Here is a 15,000-nt window from a genome sequence, read left to right as displayed (position 1 = left end):
CCACACACACACACACACCCTCACTGGTACCACACACACACACACACACACACACACCCTCACTGGTACGAACCCTGATTTCTGTCTGCAAACCTGGCAAAGTGATCAAAGCAACGGTAATGAAGCAGCTGCTACTTCAAAGGAAGGGAGGAACCACACGGTCACATGACCATCTGCAGCTCTGAAACACAAACCCTGTTTACCAGCATCACCGATGACTCGGGACCAACTTCAATACTCAAGTTCAAGTTCCAACCTCTCAATGTTTATTTCACGCTGAGCGACTTCATGAAGATCATCACACACACACACACACACACACACACACACACACACACACACACACACACACACACACACACACACACACACACACACACTCCAGATATCAAGCAGACACACATCTGGACCTGATGTGGAGCTTCACGAGGGCACAGGTCTCTATGTCCCTCCTCCTCAGTCCAGATATGGTTACTTCCTGTTTACTGGTTGCAAAAAAGCAACAACATGGCGACGGCCGTAATCCAAGACAATAAAATCCCGAAAGTTACTCGTCTGCTCGCTTGGCGTCCTCAGGACGGAGTAGGAGGAAGACGTGATGAAGACATCCGTCACGCTGACCTTTCCCCTCGCGTCTGCAGCATCAAACCAACGAGCTCCACTTCGCTGCTCCCCATAAACCCGTCAGCGCCGTGACGAACGTCCTCCAGCGGCTCCTTGGCCTCCCAACCCTTCAACCTTTATCACTGCCTCAGTTTTCTCTCAGCGGCTTCTTCCATGTAGCTGAATCTCATTATTCCTGCTGTGTATGTTCATGACATTAACATATAAAGTTGTCATGCCTCAGTGACCTTTCCCTGTAATCAGGCTGTTAGAATGTATAGAATGTAATCTGCAGCAGCACTGGAACATGTGGCACAAGGCTTTCATCATTCATGTGAATATTAGCACATCACTGAGGATTGATATACAATGCAGTATTCTAGAGAGTTTAATAGGACAATTCAATAGTAATAAACTGCAAATTTCTAGTCTTCTTTTTATAAATATTATAACAGTCTATGTCAATATACTGTGACTTTTTGTGTATATTTAGGTTTTTGGTTGAAATAAGAAAAATAAATGTATTGACACTGAACTTTAACGTACTATTTGGCATAATTAAAAAATATATAATTAAAATAAATATTACATTATATTATATAATATAAAAATATAACAAATATAAACAAGCGATGGTTAAAAGGACACGTTGTTTTCACCCTCACTGGAAGCGTTAAAATATAAGTGTATAGAGTATTCTAGAGAGTTTATATAATAATATAATAACATACAAAATAGTATGTTTCACCCTCAATAAGTTGTGTCACCCTCACTGAAGCTTTAAAATATAAATCTCTATATAATATAATAAAATAAAAAATAGAAACAAGTTATTTCCCCATCACTGAAGCTTTAAAATATAAATCTCTATGATATATTAACACAATACAATACAAACAACAGTTTTCACCCTCACTGGGAGCTTTAAAATACTCCATACTTAAACCATTATATAACAATATAATACACGTTATAGACCCTGTCTCCCATCACTGGGAGCTTTAAGGCTATAAGGCTATATTATATAATAATATAATAAACTTTATAGAAACTGTCTCCCCCTCACTGGGAGTTCTACTGGAGTGGAACCAGTGGACCCACTGAGTTCTACTGGAGTGGAACCAGTGGACCCACTGAGTTCTACTGGAGTGGAACCAGTGGACCCACTGAGTTCTACTGGAGTGGAACCAGTGGACCCTCTGACTCACCCTCGTCCCACGATGAGCCGCAGCGTGTCCCGGTTCCCGCGGTACGCGGCCCACAGGGTGGGCGTCATGCCGTCCTCATCCGGGGCATTCAGCTCCGTGCGCGTGGCGTCCTTCAGCGCGTGCAGGAAGCCGTCCCGGGCCGCCCGGTGGCGCCGGTCGTCCATGGCGGCGGCCCGCGGCCTCTCGGCGGGCCCGCGGCGCTACGCTCGGCTCGGTCCCATGGAGGCTCTGGAGGTTCTGGAGGTTCTGGAGGTTCTCTGGGCTCTTCCTCGGTGTTCAGGTTCTCTGTGTTCAGTCCGGAGAGGCGGCGGGCTGACAGGCTGGTTGCTAGGAGACGTAGACGCGGCGTGCTGGTTGACGGGCAGGGGCGGGGCTATGACGAGGAGACACGCCCCCTTTGTATTGTATAGGGCCAGGCCAATACAAAAAAAGATAACGGAAATAAAACAAAAATAAAGGAAAATAAAGACAAATTATAATAATTTAAATTCATGAAAAAAGGAAAAAAAGTAATAATAATAATACAAAATATAAATTAAAAAATACAAATAAAAAAATACAAATGACAAATAATTAAATAGGAGTGTGTTTTCCTTCAAGAAAAGAATAGCACAAGATAAGAATAGCATAATATTAGTATTAGTAATAGGATAGGACAGAATATAACTGGACATATATCTACAGTATCATTCTGTAGAATAACTCATCAATCTGATGGATTGTTTTATTACAGATCAGTCTGATGAGAGACGTCAGCTTATTCAAAAACTACCAAAGCAGCTGGTTTACATCGTCTGTCTGCTATCATGAGCTTTAAAACAGCGTAGACAAGAGTCACAAAAAATGTATGCATACATGCTATTGCTTAAAGTATTTATCAGTATAAAAAAGTACATTTCAATTCATTTTTGTAATAGCAACATGTTTTTTCAGAAAGATTGTCCTCTTTACTCTAAAAACCCACAGAACTCAAAGATTTCAACGCAACTATTCTCAAACAAAGAACCGGCTGCTTATAGATTTCTAAAACACATACGTGATATATATATATCCCATATGTGAGTTTGTGAAAAACAATAGATTCCCAAAACATACGCAAAAGACAAGAATATAAATCACATGTTTTGCATCAGGAGATGTTATTTTTAGTAAATATGCTAAAACATGCAAAACCAGTTCGACCAGTTTGATCTCAGCTTAGAGCTAGTGTCTGCAAGTTGTACATTTATATTCATATATTTTCACTTCATTTTGTCTTTTTTCTTGCAAAAAATACAAAACATAAAAAAATCAAATCACATATATTTAATTTATACCATTTTGCAATGTAATAGTGTTAGTTTTTTCCCCCACTGTTCCAGGCAGCCACTGATTTACATTCTTTTCTTTGTGTTTGTAAAATATGTAAATGTGCAGTTTGTGTGCAGATTGATTTGAAACGTCTGCACTGCAACTTTCACCAAAAAGAAAAATGTTTTATGAGTCAAATTTGTTTATTTACACAGACGGTAACAGAATGGAAAGTGCCGGCTTAACACAACACAGACATTCAAACACAAAACAAAAACAAAACAACATGGTTTACGAATTCTGAAGTACATTACATTATTACATTATTACATTACATGTGTTTGAAATAATCAAAACCAGAAGGATCCCGGCCTGTGAGCCTGAGTGAAGCCGGTTATCAGCTGTTAAGCTCTGCAGCGATAAGGTTTTATTCCTGAGTCAGTTCCTGCAGACGGGACGCAAATAGTGACTCTGGCCGAGGGCCGAGGGCCGAGGGCCCGGCTGATAAACCCTTTCAAAGTAAAACTCAGGTGCCATGAGAAGGAATATTATCATCTAAGTGCTTTCAGTCAGTCTGACAATGTACAAAAAAATGTAGATTGAATTTACAAAACATAATTAACAAATTAACAAATTAAAATTTAACAATTTAAAACATCTTCTCTTTAGTCCATGTTTCCACTTAACATAATTATCCTTCATGCATTTGCTTTGAAAGTGTTGCTTTAAGAGCCGTTAATGATGATTCTACTTATATTCATCTTATATTTATCAAAGTCAACCTTTGCAGAGAGAATGTTCACATATTGAGCTATGATTTGGGTTAGAGAATGTTCACATATTGAGCTATGATTTGGGTTAGAGAATGTTCACATATTGTTATGATTTGGGTTAGAGAATGTTCACATATTGAGCTATGATTTGGGTTAGTGAATGTTCACATATTGAGCTATGATTTGGGTTAGAGAATGTTCACATATTGTGTATGATTTGGGTTAGAGAATGTTCACATATTGAGCTATGATTTGGGTTAGAGAATGTTCACATATTGAGCTATGATTTGGGTTAGAGAATGTTCACATATTGAGCTATGATTTGGGTTAGAGAATGTTCACATATTGAGCTATGATTTGGGTTAGAGTTGGACCTTACAGCTGCATCATTTCAAAGAAATAATCGTCCTGAAAGTGATTTTTTTTATAGGCGGACCTGAAACCTTTTCATTTTTTCTGTGTGTCATCTTCATTTACTCTTAACCAGTAACATATAGACTGATATTTACACATCCGAACAATCTCACATGTGTAGCTTTTATAATAACACCAACATTATTCAAACAGCCCTAGTGGTTGCAGAGATACACCCTTTTAGTTTGGGGATGACATTTCCCGGCAGAGGCCTAAAAATAGGCTGTTTTTTAAAGTGCTAACTTTGTTGGAGTGCAGCAGGTGAAACTGAGGTCGGCGTGGAAAGCAAACATGAGTTTGTTGGTTTCCGTGTGCAAGGTGTGTCGGTGCTAACATTCTGGATCGTGACCACTCCCCTACAGGTGTGTGGAGGCGGATCAGAAGGATTACAGCTCTCTGACTCATGCCTCCACATGTTGAGCTGCAGGTTCACACGAAGGGAGCCGAGAGAACCTGCAGACGGGAAAGAGACGAAGGAGGATTCAAACCATTTTAAAAAGGAAGGAAAAACTAAAACATGAATCCAGATCCTGGAGCCACGGAGGCCGACTCCTCCTGGGGGTCGCCTGGGAGTGAGGAACCAGTGCAGAGCTCAGACCACCAGATCCAGGAGCCGGAGCCGGATCCCGAGCCGGCTTGGGCCCCGAGTGGGAGGAGCCTGATCTCCGGTCTGCTGGGCCTGAACGTGGTGCTGCTGGGAGCGGCGCTGGTGGCCGGGGGGGCCTTCAACCCCGAGGGCCTGAAGCACCAGGAGCCCCAGCTGTTCCTGCTGCTGCTGATGGGGGTCAGCCTGGTCTGGATGCTGTGGTACCTGCTGTGGGCCCGGAAGCAGCCCGGCATCTGCCCCCACAAAGACCACCACGCCGGGGGGATCCCCGTCACCGGTGAGCCGCCGTGTTTTCTGACCCCGTGTGGGCCGTGTGCTTTGGCCCGTGTCCTGATGCGTGTCCTCCCTCTCCGGTCCAGTGGTCCTGATGCTGTTCGCCGCCTTCAGCCTGCTGCTGTGCGTCTTCAGGGTCGGCTACCTCATCAGCATGAGCGACTGCAAACCGGCCGCCAAGGTGCTGGCGCCCTTCATCGAGGCGCCCTTCCTCGCGCTGCAGGTGACGAGATTCATCTTCATGTTACTTCATGTTCAGAGCGAAGAAACATGTTTAGTGAAACCTTGAAAAGTCACAGCTTTTATTACACGTATTAAAAGAATAAGTGGACAAAAGGTCGCCATGAGTGGAGATAAAAAGCTTTGTCAGTAAGTCACAGAAGAAGTGGAAGTGGCCATGAAATGCAATTATTTGACTGTAAATTCACAGTAAATTACTGGCTACTGGTTGCACTACTTTGGCAGAAAGGCATTGAATCCTTTTCACAGTAGATTATTGTGAAATGAAAGCTGTTTACTTTAATTATATTGCTCTTATTTAGCAGTATGTTGCTGTGGAATTACTGTAATTATCCGTAACTTCACAGTAAAAGTGATATTGTGAAATGTTACAGTTACGTCTTGTTAAATCCTGCAAATAATTTACAACATTTATATTTGAAATATGAATAAATATCACAAACACTTCAACTTTAAACTTTAAACAACTAAAAACAAATTAAAACTTTAAAAAAAGTAAAATAAATACAATAAAATCATGTAAAATATGATTGTTAGCAAGACAACAATATCTATCTATATCTTGCAAACTTTATGCAACATAACTGGTCACATCGTCTCACCTTAACACAAAGAAACGTACATTTATATATATATATATATATATATATATATATATATATATATATATATATATATATATATATATATAACATTTCAAATAACTCACTTGAGGTCTCAACTGCATCTCGTGATCTTCATGTTAACACATTGTTGTTAATGCTTAAAATATCATTTAAAAAATGTATAAATTAGGGGTCAGATGACTTAAATAAACTTTTATTAACTAAAACTATTAGTTATTAACATGACAGCTGGAAGATGACATATTTAAAGTTTATTATATATAAATTCAGCACTTCTGTTAACCAGAAAAAGGACCTCAAAAGTTCTCAATTTCAATCATTTGTTCTGCAGCCTTTATGACATTGCATTATAAAATAAAAGAATCTTCTGAATCTTTGAATGTTCTTCTTGAATAACCGTTTATTTCTCTTCTGCAGTCGTATTTACTGTGGGCTCACTCCAAAGACTGCATCCACAGACACAAGATCATCACCAGGTGCGTCTCTCACACCTTTTATGAATGTATGAACGCTCCACGCGTTCATTCGTTAATATCTGATGCTCGTGCTTCAGGTCCGGCTTGATGCTGATCCTCTCGGCCGACCTCCTGCTGTGGCTGAACGCCGTGACCGAGGACACGATCCACCAGGAGATGGAGCTGGAGAGAGCGGACGGGCTCGACTTCAGCAACGCCAACGCCTCTGAGGCAGGAAACTCGACTGTGGCAGGTACTTAAACTTCACAGGTATAAGTACACACTATGCCATGTACTGCGTAGACACAGACATACACCTTCCAGAAAAGGTACTTTTATTCATACATATATTCTGACGCTGTCCACAGAGGGGTTTGTTCACACATTCATAACCTCATTTATACAACATTGCATTAATAAAAACATGGAGGAATTGGATGTTTTTATGGCAGTTGACAGTATTTTCTGATTTATGGAGAGATACGAAGAGATAACAACGATTCCCTCTGTAAAAACATTTGACTTTCGTACGTCAACAAAATGAAACAAGAAATTTGAACCTGGATTTATCAAATAGTCAAATTTCTGTTGCAGAAATGTATGAAAATGAGCACATATTTGATAAGCTAATGCCTCATTTGCATATTGAAACATAACATTTTGCAATACAAAAATGAATGTGAGTAATCAACTGGGGAAGTGTAGCCCTTTAAGCCCTAAACCAAACCCTAACCCCTAATAACCCTAACCCTAAACCCTAATAACCCTAACCCTAATAACCCTAAACCTAACCCTAATAACCCTAGCCCTAACCCTAATAACCATAACCCCTAACCCTATTTATTGTTTGAATTGTGTTTAAAGGTTGTACATCGGGATTATATATTATTGTAGATTTTTATGTTTAATTTGATACCTAACATGTTTTTTTTTGGGGGGGGGGAGGGTTGGGGAGGGATATATACCATGATTTTTTTCTTGATTTTCCTAACATAAAAGTAGGGCTTAACAGGTTAATTATTTTTCCTGCTTCCAGGATCCCTGAACGCGACCTTGTGCCAGTGCTCCGCGAGCGCCGCCTGCCTGATCTTCCGGAAAGGCTTCGAGGTTCTCTACCCCTTCAGCATGGAGTTCTACCTGATGGCCGGCTGCATGGTCTACGTCCTGTGGAAGAACGTGGGCCGGCCGGTGAGTCCCGGCCACCGGCCCCACGCCGCCCAGAAGCTCACCCTGCAGGTGGTTTACCGCGGCGGCGTCCTCTACGGCCTCGTGTCCGGCGCCCTGGTGCTGGCGGCGGGCGTGGCCGTCTTCATCCTCTACCAGGTGTGGGTGAGCCGGCGGCGGCTCCGCCACACCGCCTTCCTCATCTTCTACGGATACCACCTGGCCGTCATGCCCGCCATGTCGCTGTGCTGCCTGGCGGGGGTGCTGGTGCACCGGCTGGAGCGGCGGGCGAGCGAGGAGGGCCACAACCCGACGCGCAGCCTGGACGTGACGCTGCTGGTGGCGGCGGCTCTGGGCCAGCTCGCCCTGTCCTACTTCTCCCTGGTGGCGGCCCTGGCGGTGGGCACCGGCGGGCCCCTGGGGGACCTGGACCTGTCCTACTCCCTGCTCAGCCTCCTGGAGCTCATCCTCCAGAACATCTTCATCATCGAGGGCCTCCACCGGCACCCGGACCCGCTCGCCAAGAGGAAAGAGCGGCGGCAGAGCAGCATATTCACGGTACCCGGGGTCACGGGGATGCTTGGGAAACCGGACTGAGAAGTCGGCCATACCACATAAGCACCAAGCGCCCCGCGCCTGGCTATGTTTTAACGTTTCCTTACTTATCTCCGGTACCACATCGCTGTTTAACTTCATTTAAATTGCTCCAATACCGCAACCCTTGTGAGAAGAGACATGCCGTGTAAAACATCATTAAAATAACCGTTAAGTTGAAGTACTTAGGGTACTTTTTTCCCAGTACCTGAAACATCACAAAACAATAGGAGGATTTTTTGGGAAATCTGGCTCATACCATGCTGGATGTTTATAGTTATGATCAAAATATGTTATAAAGGTTGTTTTTTTTTTATCTATTTACGGTTTTCAAAGGTTAAAAGGTTTGTTTCTGCCCGACAGCTGAAGAAAAAGTCAACGGTGCCAATGCAAGAAGAGGGGAAGACGAACATGTCCCTGCTGGATGGGACCGCGCCAGCTGCTGCCAAAGAGCATGATGGGAAAACCCCCTGGACCAAAAGAGCGATTCAAGAAATCTGTGCTTTCCTCATCCTGTCTAACATTATGGTAATACCCAGTGTTCATTATGAGATTCTTGCAGCAGTACAAGCTTCTTTCTGCTCTACCAACACCCCGTGTCCCCTCTGCTTGCAGCTGTGGGTCATCCCCGCCTTCGGAGTCCACCCTCAGTTTGAGAACGGCCTCGGGAAACAGTTTTTCGGCTTCTCGCCTTGGTTCGTCCTGGTGAACTTGGGTCAGCCGCTCAGCGTTTTCTACAGGATGCACTCTGTGGGCGCCTTGATGGAGCTGCTCATCTCCGCCTGACAACAGCGGAGGCCCAATAAACGACTGTTGAACTATTTAATACAACAATGTTTGTGGGGGGGAAACAACATGATACACATTTCATAAATTATTTTGTTTATATGTATGATTAGATCACCCTGAGGCTGTTTTACATGGTTTGTCCCAATGAGGCGTCAACCTCCGGTTCTGAAAAGTGAAGTCAATGCTGAAGTGTCATAGAGCTGCATTCTCTTTCCTGACCACCAGGAGGTGACTCCTCTGGTTGTATAGAAGTCTATGTTTCATGTCCTAGAGCTGCATTCTCTCTCCTGACCACCAGGGGGTGACTCCTCTGGTTGTGTAGAAGTCTATGTTTCATGTCCTAGAGCTGCATTCTCTCTCCTGACCACCAGGGGGTGACTCCTCTGGTTGTGTAGAAGTCTATGCTTCAGGTCCTAAAGCTGAATTCTCTGCCAATCTCAAAACTGTGGTCACTTAAGGTTCCAATTCCAATACCTTTAAATGGTACAGCATATACTAATGTTTGTTTAAAAGACATCTTATTTGTTTTTCCCTTTCCCGTTTCAACATGACGTTGCTTTCATGCACAAATAAATGTTTTTCACATGTTCGCTGTGGAAGAAATGAATGTTCAATAAATGTCACATTTCATGTTCACGTCAGATTTAATGACCATTTGGCATCGCTCATAATACAGTTGTATGTGATACACAGGAGTAAATGCTTTGACACATTTAGACATTTCCTTTTGTCTGAACACTGAACATCGTCATCTTCGCTGCTTCTTTTCTTTAAATAACGCCAGAAAACGGTGACATGTTCCTCCAATCGCAGGTCAGGTGTGAAGAAGGTAAAAAATAAAAAGGGTCAGATCTCGTCGGTGAGTTTGTTGGTGAACGAGCAGCCGCTCTAAATCCTCTGGATCTCAAAGAGCCGGATGTCCGTGTCGTACCAGATCGGAGGATCCACGTTGCTAGGAAGAAAAACAAGTCATTTAAAAAAAAACTCAAAGCGTGACTTCATCAACTCGCCAGACCAGTTAGGATCCATCAAACTGCTGCGACGACACTTTGTTTTGGGAACGTGTGAAATGTACCGTAAGTAGATGACGCCCCACATGTAGGTGCGGAACCACATGGCCGTGCCGGCGTTGGCCTGGTACTTCCGGATGAGGATGGGATGGGGGACGGGCAGCAGGCCCACCAGCGTGCCGTGCCGGAGGAACTTCAGGATCTCGGACTCGTCCGTCAAACCTCTGAGGACGACGCCGACGACGGTTATTATGAAGGCAAGGCAAGTTTATTTGTAGAGCACATTTCAACAACAAGGCGATTCAAAGTGCTTCACATAAAACCATGAAAGCATCAAAACATAATGCAGATTTAAAAACAGTTAAGAAAACATTAAAACAGTCAAAAAGCAAAATAAAAGTAGAAAAAGCAACATAAAAAATAAAAGTTGAATAAAAGTTGCAGTGCAGTTTAAGAAATAAAATGCAGTAGTGGGATGCAGTAATTGAATCTGGTTCAATTAAAGGCAGCAGCAAACAGAAAAGTCTTCAATGTGGACTTAAAGGAGCTGAGGGTCTCAGCAGACCTGCAGCTCTCAGGACCTTCTTCCAGATGTGTGGAGCAGAAAAGCTGAACGCTGCTTCTCCATGTTTAGTTCTGACTCTTGGAACAGAAAGTAGACCCGTCCCAGACGACCTGAGGGGCCGGGATGGTTCATAAGGTAGCAGCAGATCACAAACATACTTAGGCCCTAAACCATTCAGTGCTTTATAAACCAGCAGCAGGATTTTAAAGTCAATTCTTTGTTTGACAGGGAGCCAGTGCAAAGACCTCAGAACTGGAGTGATGTGATCCACTTTCCTGGTCTTAGTGAGGACTCGAGCTGCAGCTTCTGAATCAGCAGCTTTCTGATTGACTTTTTACAGAGGCCTGTGAACACACCGTTACAGTAGTCAAGTCTACTGAAGATAAATGACCTGTGAACACACCGTTACAGTAGTCAAGTCTACTGAAGATAAATGCATGGACAAGTTTCTCCAGATCCTGTTGAGACATAAGTCCTCTAACCCTTGATATATTCTTCAGGTGGTAGTAGGCTGATTTTGTAGTTGTCTTGATATGGCTGTTCAGGTTGAGGTCTGAATCCATAACTACACCTAGATTTCTGGCTTGGTTTGAGGTTTTCAACATTAGTGATTGAAGCTGAGCGCTGACTTTCAATCATGCATCCTTGGGACCAAAAACAATTACTTCTGTTTTATCTTGATTTAATTGAAGAAAATTCTGGCACATCCAGTTATTGATTTCTTCAATGCATTTAGCCACCCCTTGTATGGGACTATAGTCCCCTGGTGATATAGTTATGTAGAGTTGTGTGTCATCTGCATAATTATGATAACACACATTGTTGTTTTTCATAATCTGAGCCAGTGGAAGCATGTAGATGTTGAACAGAAGAGGCCCCAGTATTGAACCTTGGGGAACACCACATGTCATCCTAGTCAGCTCTGATGTGTACTTAGCTACCGACACAAAGTATTGTCGGTCCTTCAAGTAGGATTCAAACCAGTTAAGTGCTGTGCCAGAGAGTCCTACCAGACTTCAGTCTGTCTAGTAGTATGTCATGATCAACCGTGTCGAATGCAGCACTGAGATCCAGTAATACTAAGACTGAGGTTCTGCCACTGTCTGTGTTTAAGTGGATGTCGTTGAAAACCTTAACAAGAGCAGTTTCAGTACTGTGGTGCTGACGAAAGCCGGACTGGAAGACATCAAAACTGTTATTTTCGGCCAAGAAGTTGTTCAGCTGTTGAAAAACCGCCTTTTCCATTATTTTACTTGAGAATGGGAGGTTTGATATTGGTCTATAGTTTTTCAATATTTCGGGGTCTAAACTAGCCTTCTTTAGAAGTGGTTTAATAACTGCAGTTTTTAGGGCTTGTGGGAAGACACCTGAGAGAAGGGATGAGTTTACAATTTGTAAAAGATCAGCGGTCATACAGTGTGAAATTTTTTTGAAAAAGTGTGTTGGTAGAATATCCAAGCAGCAGGAGGATGTGTTCAGATGTTGTATAATGTCTTCTAGGCTTCTTTGGTTAATTGAGTGAAATTGTGTCATGATATTTGAATGGATGCTATTTAAAGATGGGGACAACACATATCCTGTGGTTGGTGTGGAGCCACCGACTGCTTGTCTAATTCTCGGAATTTTATCAGCAAAATAGGAGTCAGATTGATTGCATGCCAGGTGGATTGGAGCGTAGCCGTTACCGACACCGGAGGGTTTGTTAGCCTGTCCACGGTAGCAAATAAGGCGCGTGTATTGTTTTTGTTTTTGGTTATGATGTCAGAGAAGAAGGCCTGTCTTGCATTTCTAAATTCCAAATTATAATTGTGAAGTCTCTCTTTATAGATACCACAGTGAACCTGGAGATTAGTTTTTCTCCACCTGCGTTCAGCTTTCCGACACTCTCTTTTCTCTATTCTGACCAGCGTGGCATTTCTCCAAGAGGATCTTTTCTTACCCGAGACAACCTTCACCTTAGTGGGTGCAATGGCGTCAATAACATTTTTAACTTCCATCCACAAGCTCATTGACTGAGATGCAAGAGAGGCCTGGTGTGGAGCAGAACTTCTGAATAAATAGCTCACTGGTGTTTTCAGTGACGTAACGCTTTGTCACAACCTTGGTTTGGACATTTGTGTGCAGGGAGATTGCACTCAAAGGAAACACAGGAATGATCAGAGAGTGCAACATCCGTCACAGCAACCTTGGAAATGTCCAGACCTTTGGTGATGATTAGGTCTAGAGTGTGCCCCTTGTTGTGGGTGGGACCTGTTACATGCTGAGTCAGGTCATAGTTATCAAGGACACCGCATAGCTCTATAGACCCTCTGTCCTGGGGATTATCAACATGGATATTAAAATCACCAACAATCAAAATCAATACAGATTATAGACATCAGTTCAGTAAACTCATCAAAGAAGGTTGCACAGTATTTAGGTGGTCTGTAAATGTTGAGGAATAAAACTTGCGTGGAATTGAGAGCCACATATTCAAAAGGAAGTAAAATGACCAAAAGACATCTGCTTGCATTGAAGAGGCTCATTATATAAAATAGCAACTCCACCTCCTTTCTCATGCGCTCTTGTTTCACTCATGAAGCTGAGGTTGGGAGGTGTTGCTTCAAAAAGAACGGCTGCACTGTTATCTTGGTCTAACCAAGTTTCGGTTAAAAACAAAAAATTAAGTTTGTGCCTAATAATGAAATCATTGATTAAAAATGTTTTTCCTGACAGAGTCCTGACATTTAATAAAGCTAAGGGTTAAAGCTGCGCACATCAATATTTACATCTTCAAGTTACTGCGAGGAACTTTTATCTGGTCCAGAACCGGTCTCAGTCTAGTCCTGGTCCTCTATGGACCTCAGAGTAGTCCTGATTCAGAACCAGAACCAGACTGTCAGACCCTGCTGCAGTAAAACTACTTTTCATGTAGTGTTGTTTCTGTCGCCCCCTGTGGACTCAAGTGGTAGTGTTACTACCACTTGAGTCCACAGGGGGCGACAGAAACAACGCTACATATAAAGTTCCTCTTAGTGGTCTCGATTCCCGATGTTGGTCATAGAGGATCAGGATTAAAGCATTTTCAGAACCAGTTAAAGGTCTGGTCTCTTTCACAGATGAAAACAATTCAAGAAAAGTAATCATTAGATTGTTCAAAAGTGAAAATAATAATCAGTTGGAGCCATTGATCAGAATCAGAAACCATTTATTTACCAGGAATGTTTACACCAACGAGGAGTTTTTCTTGGCGGAAGAATTCCTCGTTTGCGTAAACATTCCTGGTAAATAAACGGACACAGCAGACACAGTTTAATCTGATTATAATCATAATAATATTTATTTAGCTTCTTACTTGTCGATGCAGATCTTCTCCACCTGGGGCACCAGCACCTGCAGCAGCCGCATGATGGTCTGCAGAGGCAGCTTGGCCTTCCACGACGCCACCCAGTCCGCGTTGGCGCTCCACGGCGCCGCCGATGACGACGACGCGCTCGACAACCGACTCCTCGCTGACTCTGCGCGAAAGACCTTTTCAAAATAAAAGCGCGGGGGAGGTCACTTTGACACCAGAGAGAAGAAGAGTGAGACGGGCGTGGAGGCCGGCGTACCTCGTGCTCTGCGTTGGACTCGGCGTCGCTGGCGGCGGCCCCCAGAGCGCCCGACAGAGCCAGAGGCATCATGGTGCCGTCCAGGCTCACCTGGGACTTCTCCGTGATCTTATCGATCCCTGAGGGACGCCAGAGAAGAGCTTTACCAAAGTTAAAAAGGGAAAGGAAAGAATGATTTGTTGTTGTCAAAACTGTCTCCCCGTGCAGAACAGGAGGATTTACAGCTACATTTACATTTGCTAAAAAATGTCAAAAAATAATTAAAAAAAAATAGCTACAAAATGTATCTTATACATCATATGATGTATACAAAAAGTGTAAAAAAAAAAAAAGTATAAAAAAGTATAAAAATGTGCATTATATGATGCACATTTGTTAGCTATTGTAACAGCTGTAAATAATAAGCACTCTTTACTTTATCCTTCATAACAGTGTTGGGGGTAACGAGTTACAAAGTAACGGATTACAGTAATGTAATTACTTTTATAGGTAACGAAGTAAAGTAACGCATTACACTCAAAATATTGGTTACTACACTACTTTACTAGACCTCAGTAAGGCGCGTTCCTGCGTTACTCAAGACATGTTTACCAGTCCGAAAAGTTCTCTTTTAGTGGCGCGCGAGTCACACGACACTTCCTGATGAACAGCCTATCACAGGTACGTCCCAAGTCTCTACACCTCATCCCCGCTTCCCTCAACCAAGAGAAGACGCGAGGAAATATGTTTTAATAGACATGAGACGTCCTTTCCTCTGAAGCGTCACTGAAGCGACATCGGTTTCTGATGACTGTGACCG

The 15,000-nt window shown here is 42.9% G+C and overlaps 3 protein-coding genes across 3 annotated transcripts in view; 1 reads left to right on the top strand and 2 right to left on the bottom strand.

Annotated features, from left to right (window-relative positions):
- LOC306753730 (pre-mRNA splicing regulator USH1G-like) overlaps positions 1 to 1,975 on the bottom strand; it is a gene marked incomplete at both ends in the record, with an annotated part of 6,967 nt that extends 4,992 nt beyond the window's left edge. Inside the window, one exon of the mRNA XM_079237647.1 lies at positions 1,812 to 1,975. Coding sequence (XP_079093773.1) covers positions 1,812 to 1,975 — 164 coding nt within the window. The remainder of the gene's footprint in view (positions 1 to 1,811) is intronic.
- Positions 1,976 to 4,805: 2,830 nt separating this feature from the next.
- On the top strand, positions 4,806 to 9,033 carry LOC306753295 (proton channel OTOP3-like; the record flags this gene model as incomplete). The annotated part of the gene is made up of 7 exons (XM_079237166.1): positions 4,806 to 5,172; positions 5,255 to 5,391; positions 6,452 to 6,510; positions 6,588 to 6,742; positions 7,526 to 8,211; positions 8,611 to 8,775; positions 8,863 to 9,033. The coding sequence occupies 7 exons, from the start codon at positions 4,806 to 4,808 to the stop codon at positions 9,031 to 9,033; spliced, it is 1,740 nt and encodes a 579-aa protein (XP_079093292.1).
- A 766-nt stretch (positions 9,034 to 9,799) lies between these two features.
- The window catches only part of hid1b (HID1 domain containing b), a gene marked incomplete at its 5' end in the record, with an annotated part of 19,641 nt that continues 14,440 nt past the window's right edge, over positions 9,800 to 15,000 (bottom strand). The window contains 4 exons of the mRNA XM_079214101.1: positions 9,800 to 9,988; positions 10,112 to 10,270; positions 13,946 to 14,121; positions 14,202 to 14,320. Of these exons, the coding sequence (XP_079070227.1) occupies positions 9,925 to 9,988; positions 10,112 to 10,270; positions 13,946 to 14,121; positions 14,202 to 14,320 (518 nt within the window). The 3' untranslated portion in view covers positions 9,800 to 9,924. The remainder of the gene's footprint in view (positions 9,989 to 10,111; positions 10,271 to 13,945; positions 14,122 to 14,201; positions 14,321 to 15,000) is intronic.

This window comes from Taurulus bubalis (genome assembly GCF_910589615.1).
Source record: "Taurulus bubalis genome assembly, chromosome: 2".
Lineage (NCBI taxonomy): Eukaryota > Metazoa > Chordata > Actinopteri > Perciformes > Cottidae > Taurulus > Taurulus bubalis.
This window is presented reverse-complemented; position numbering and strand designations above follow the sequence as displayed.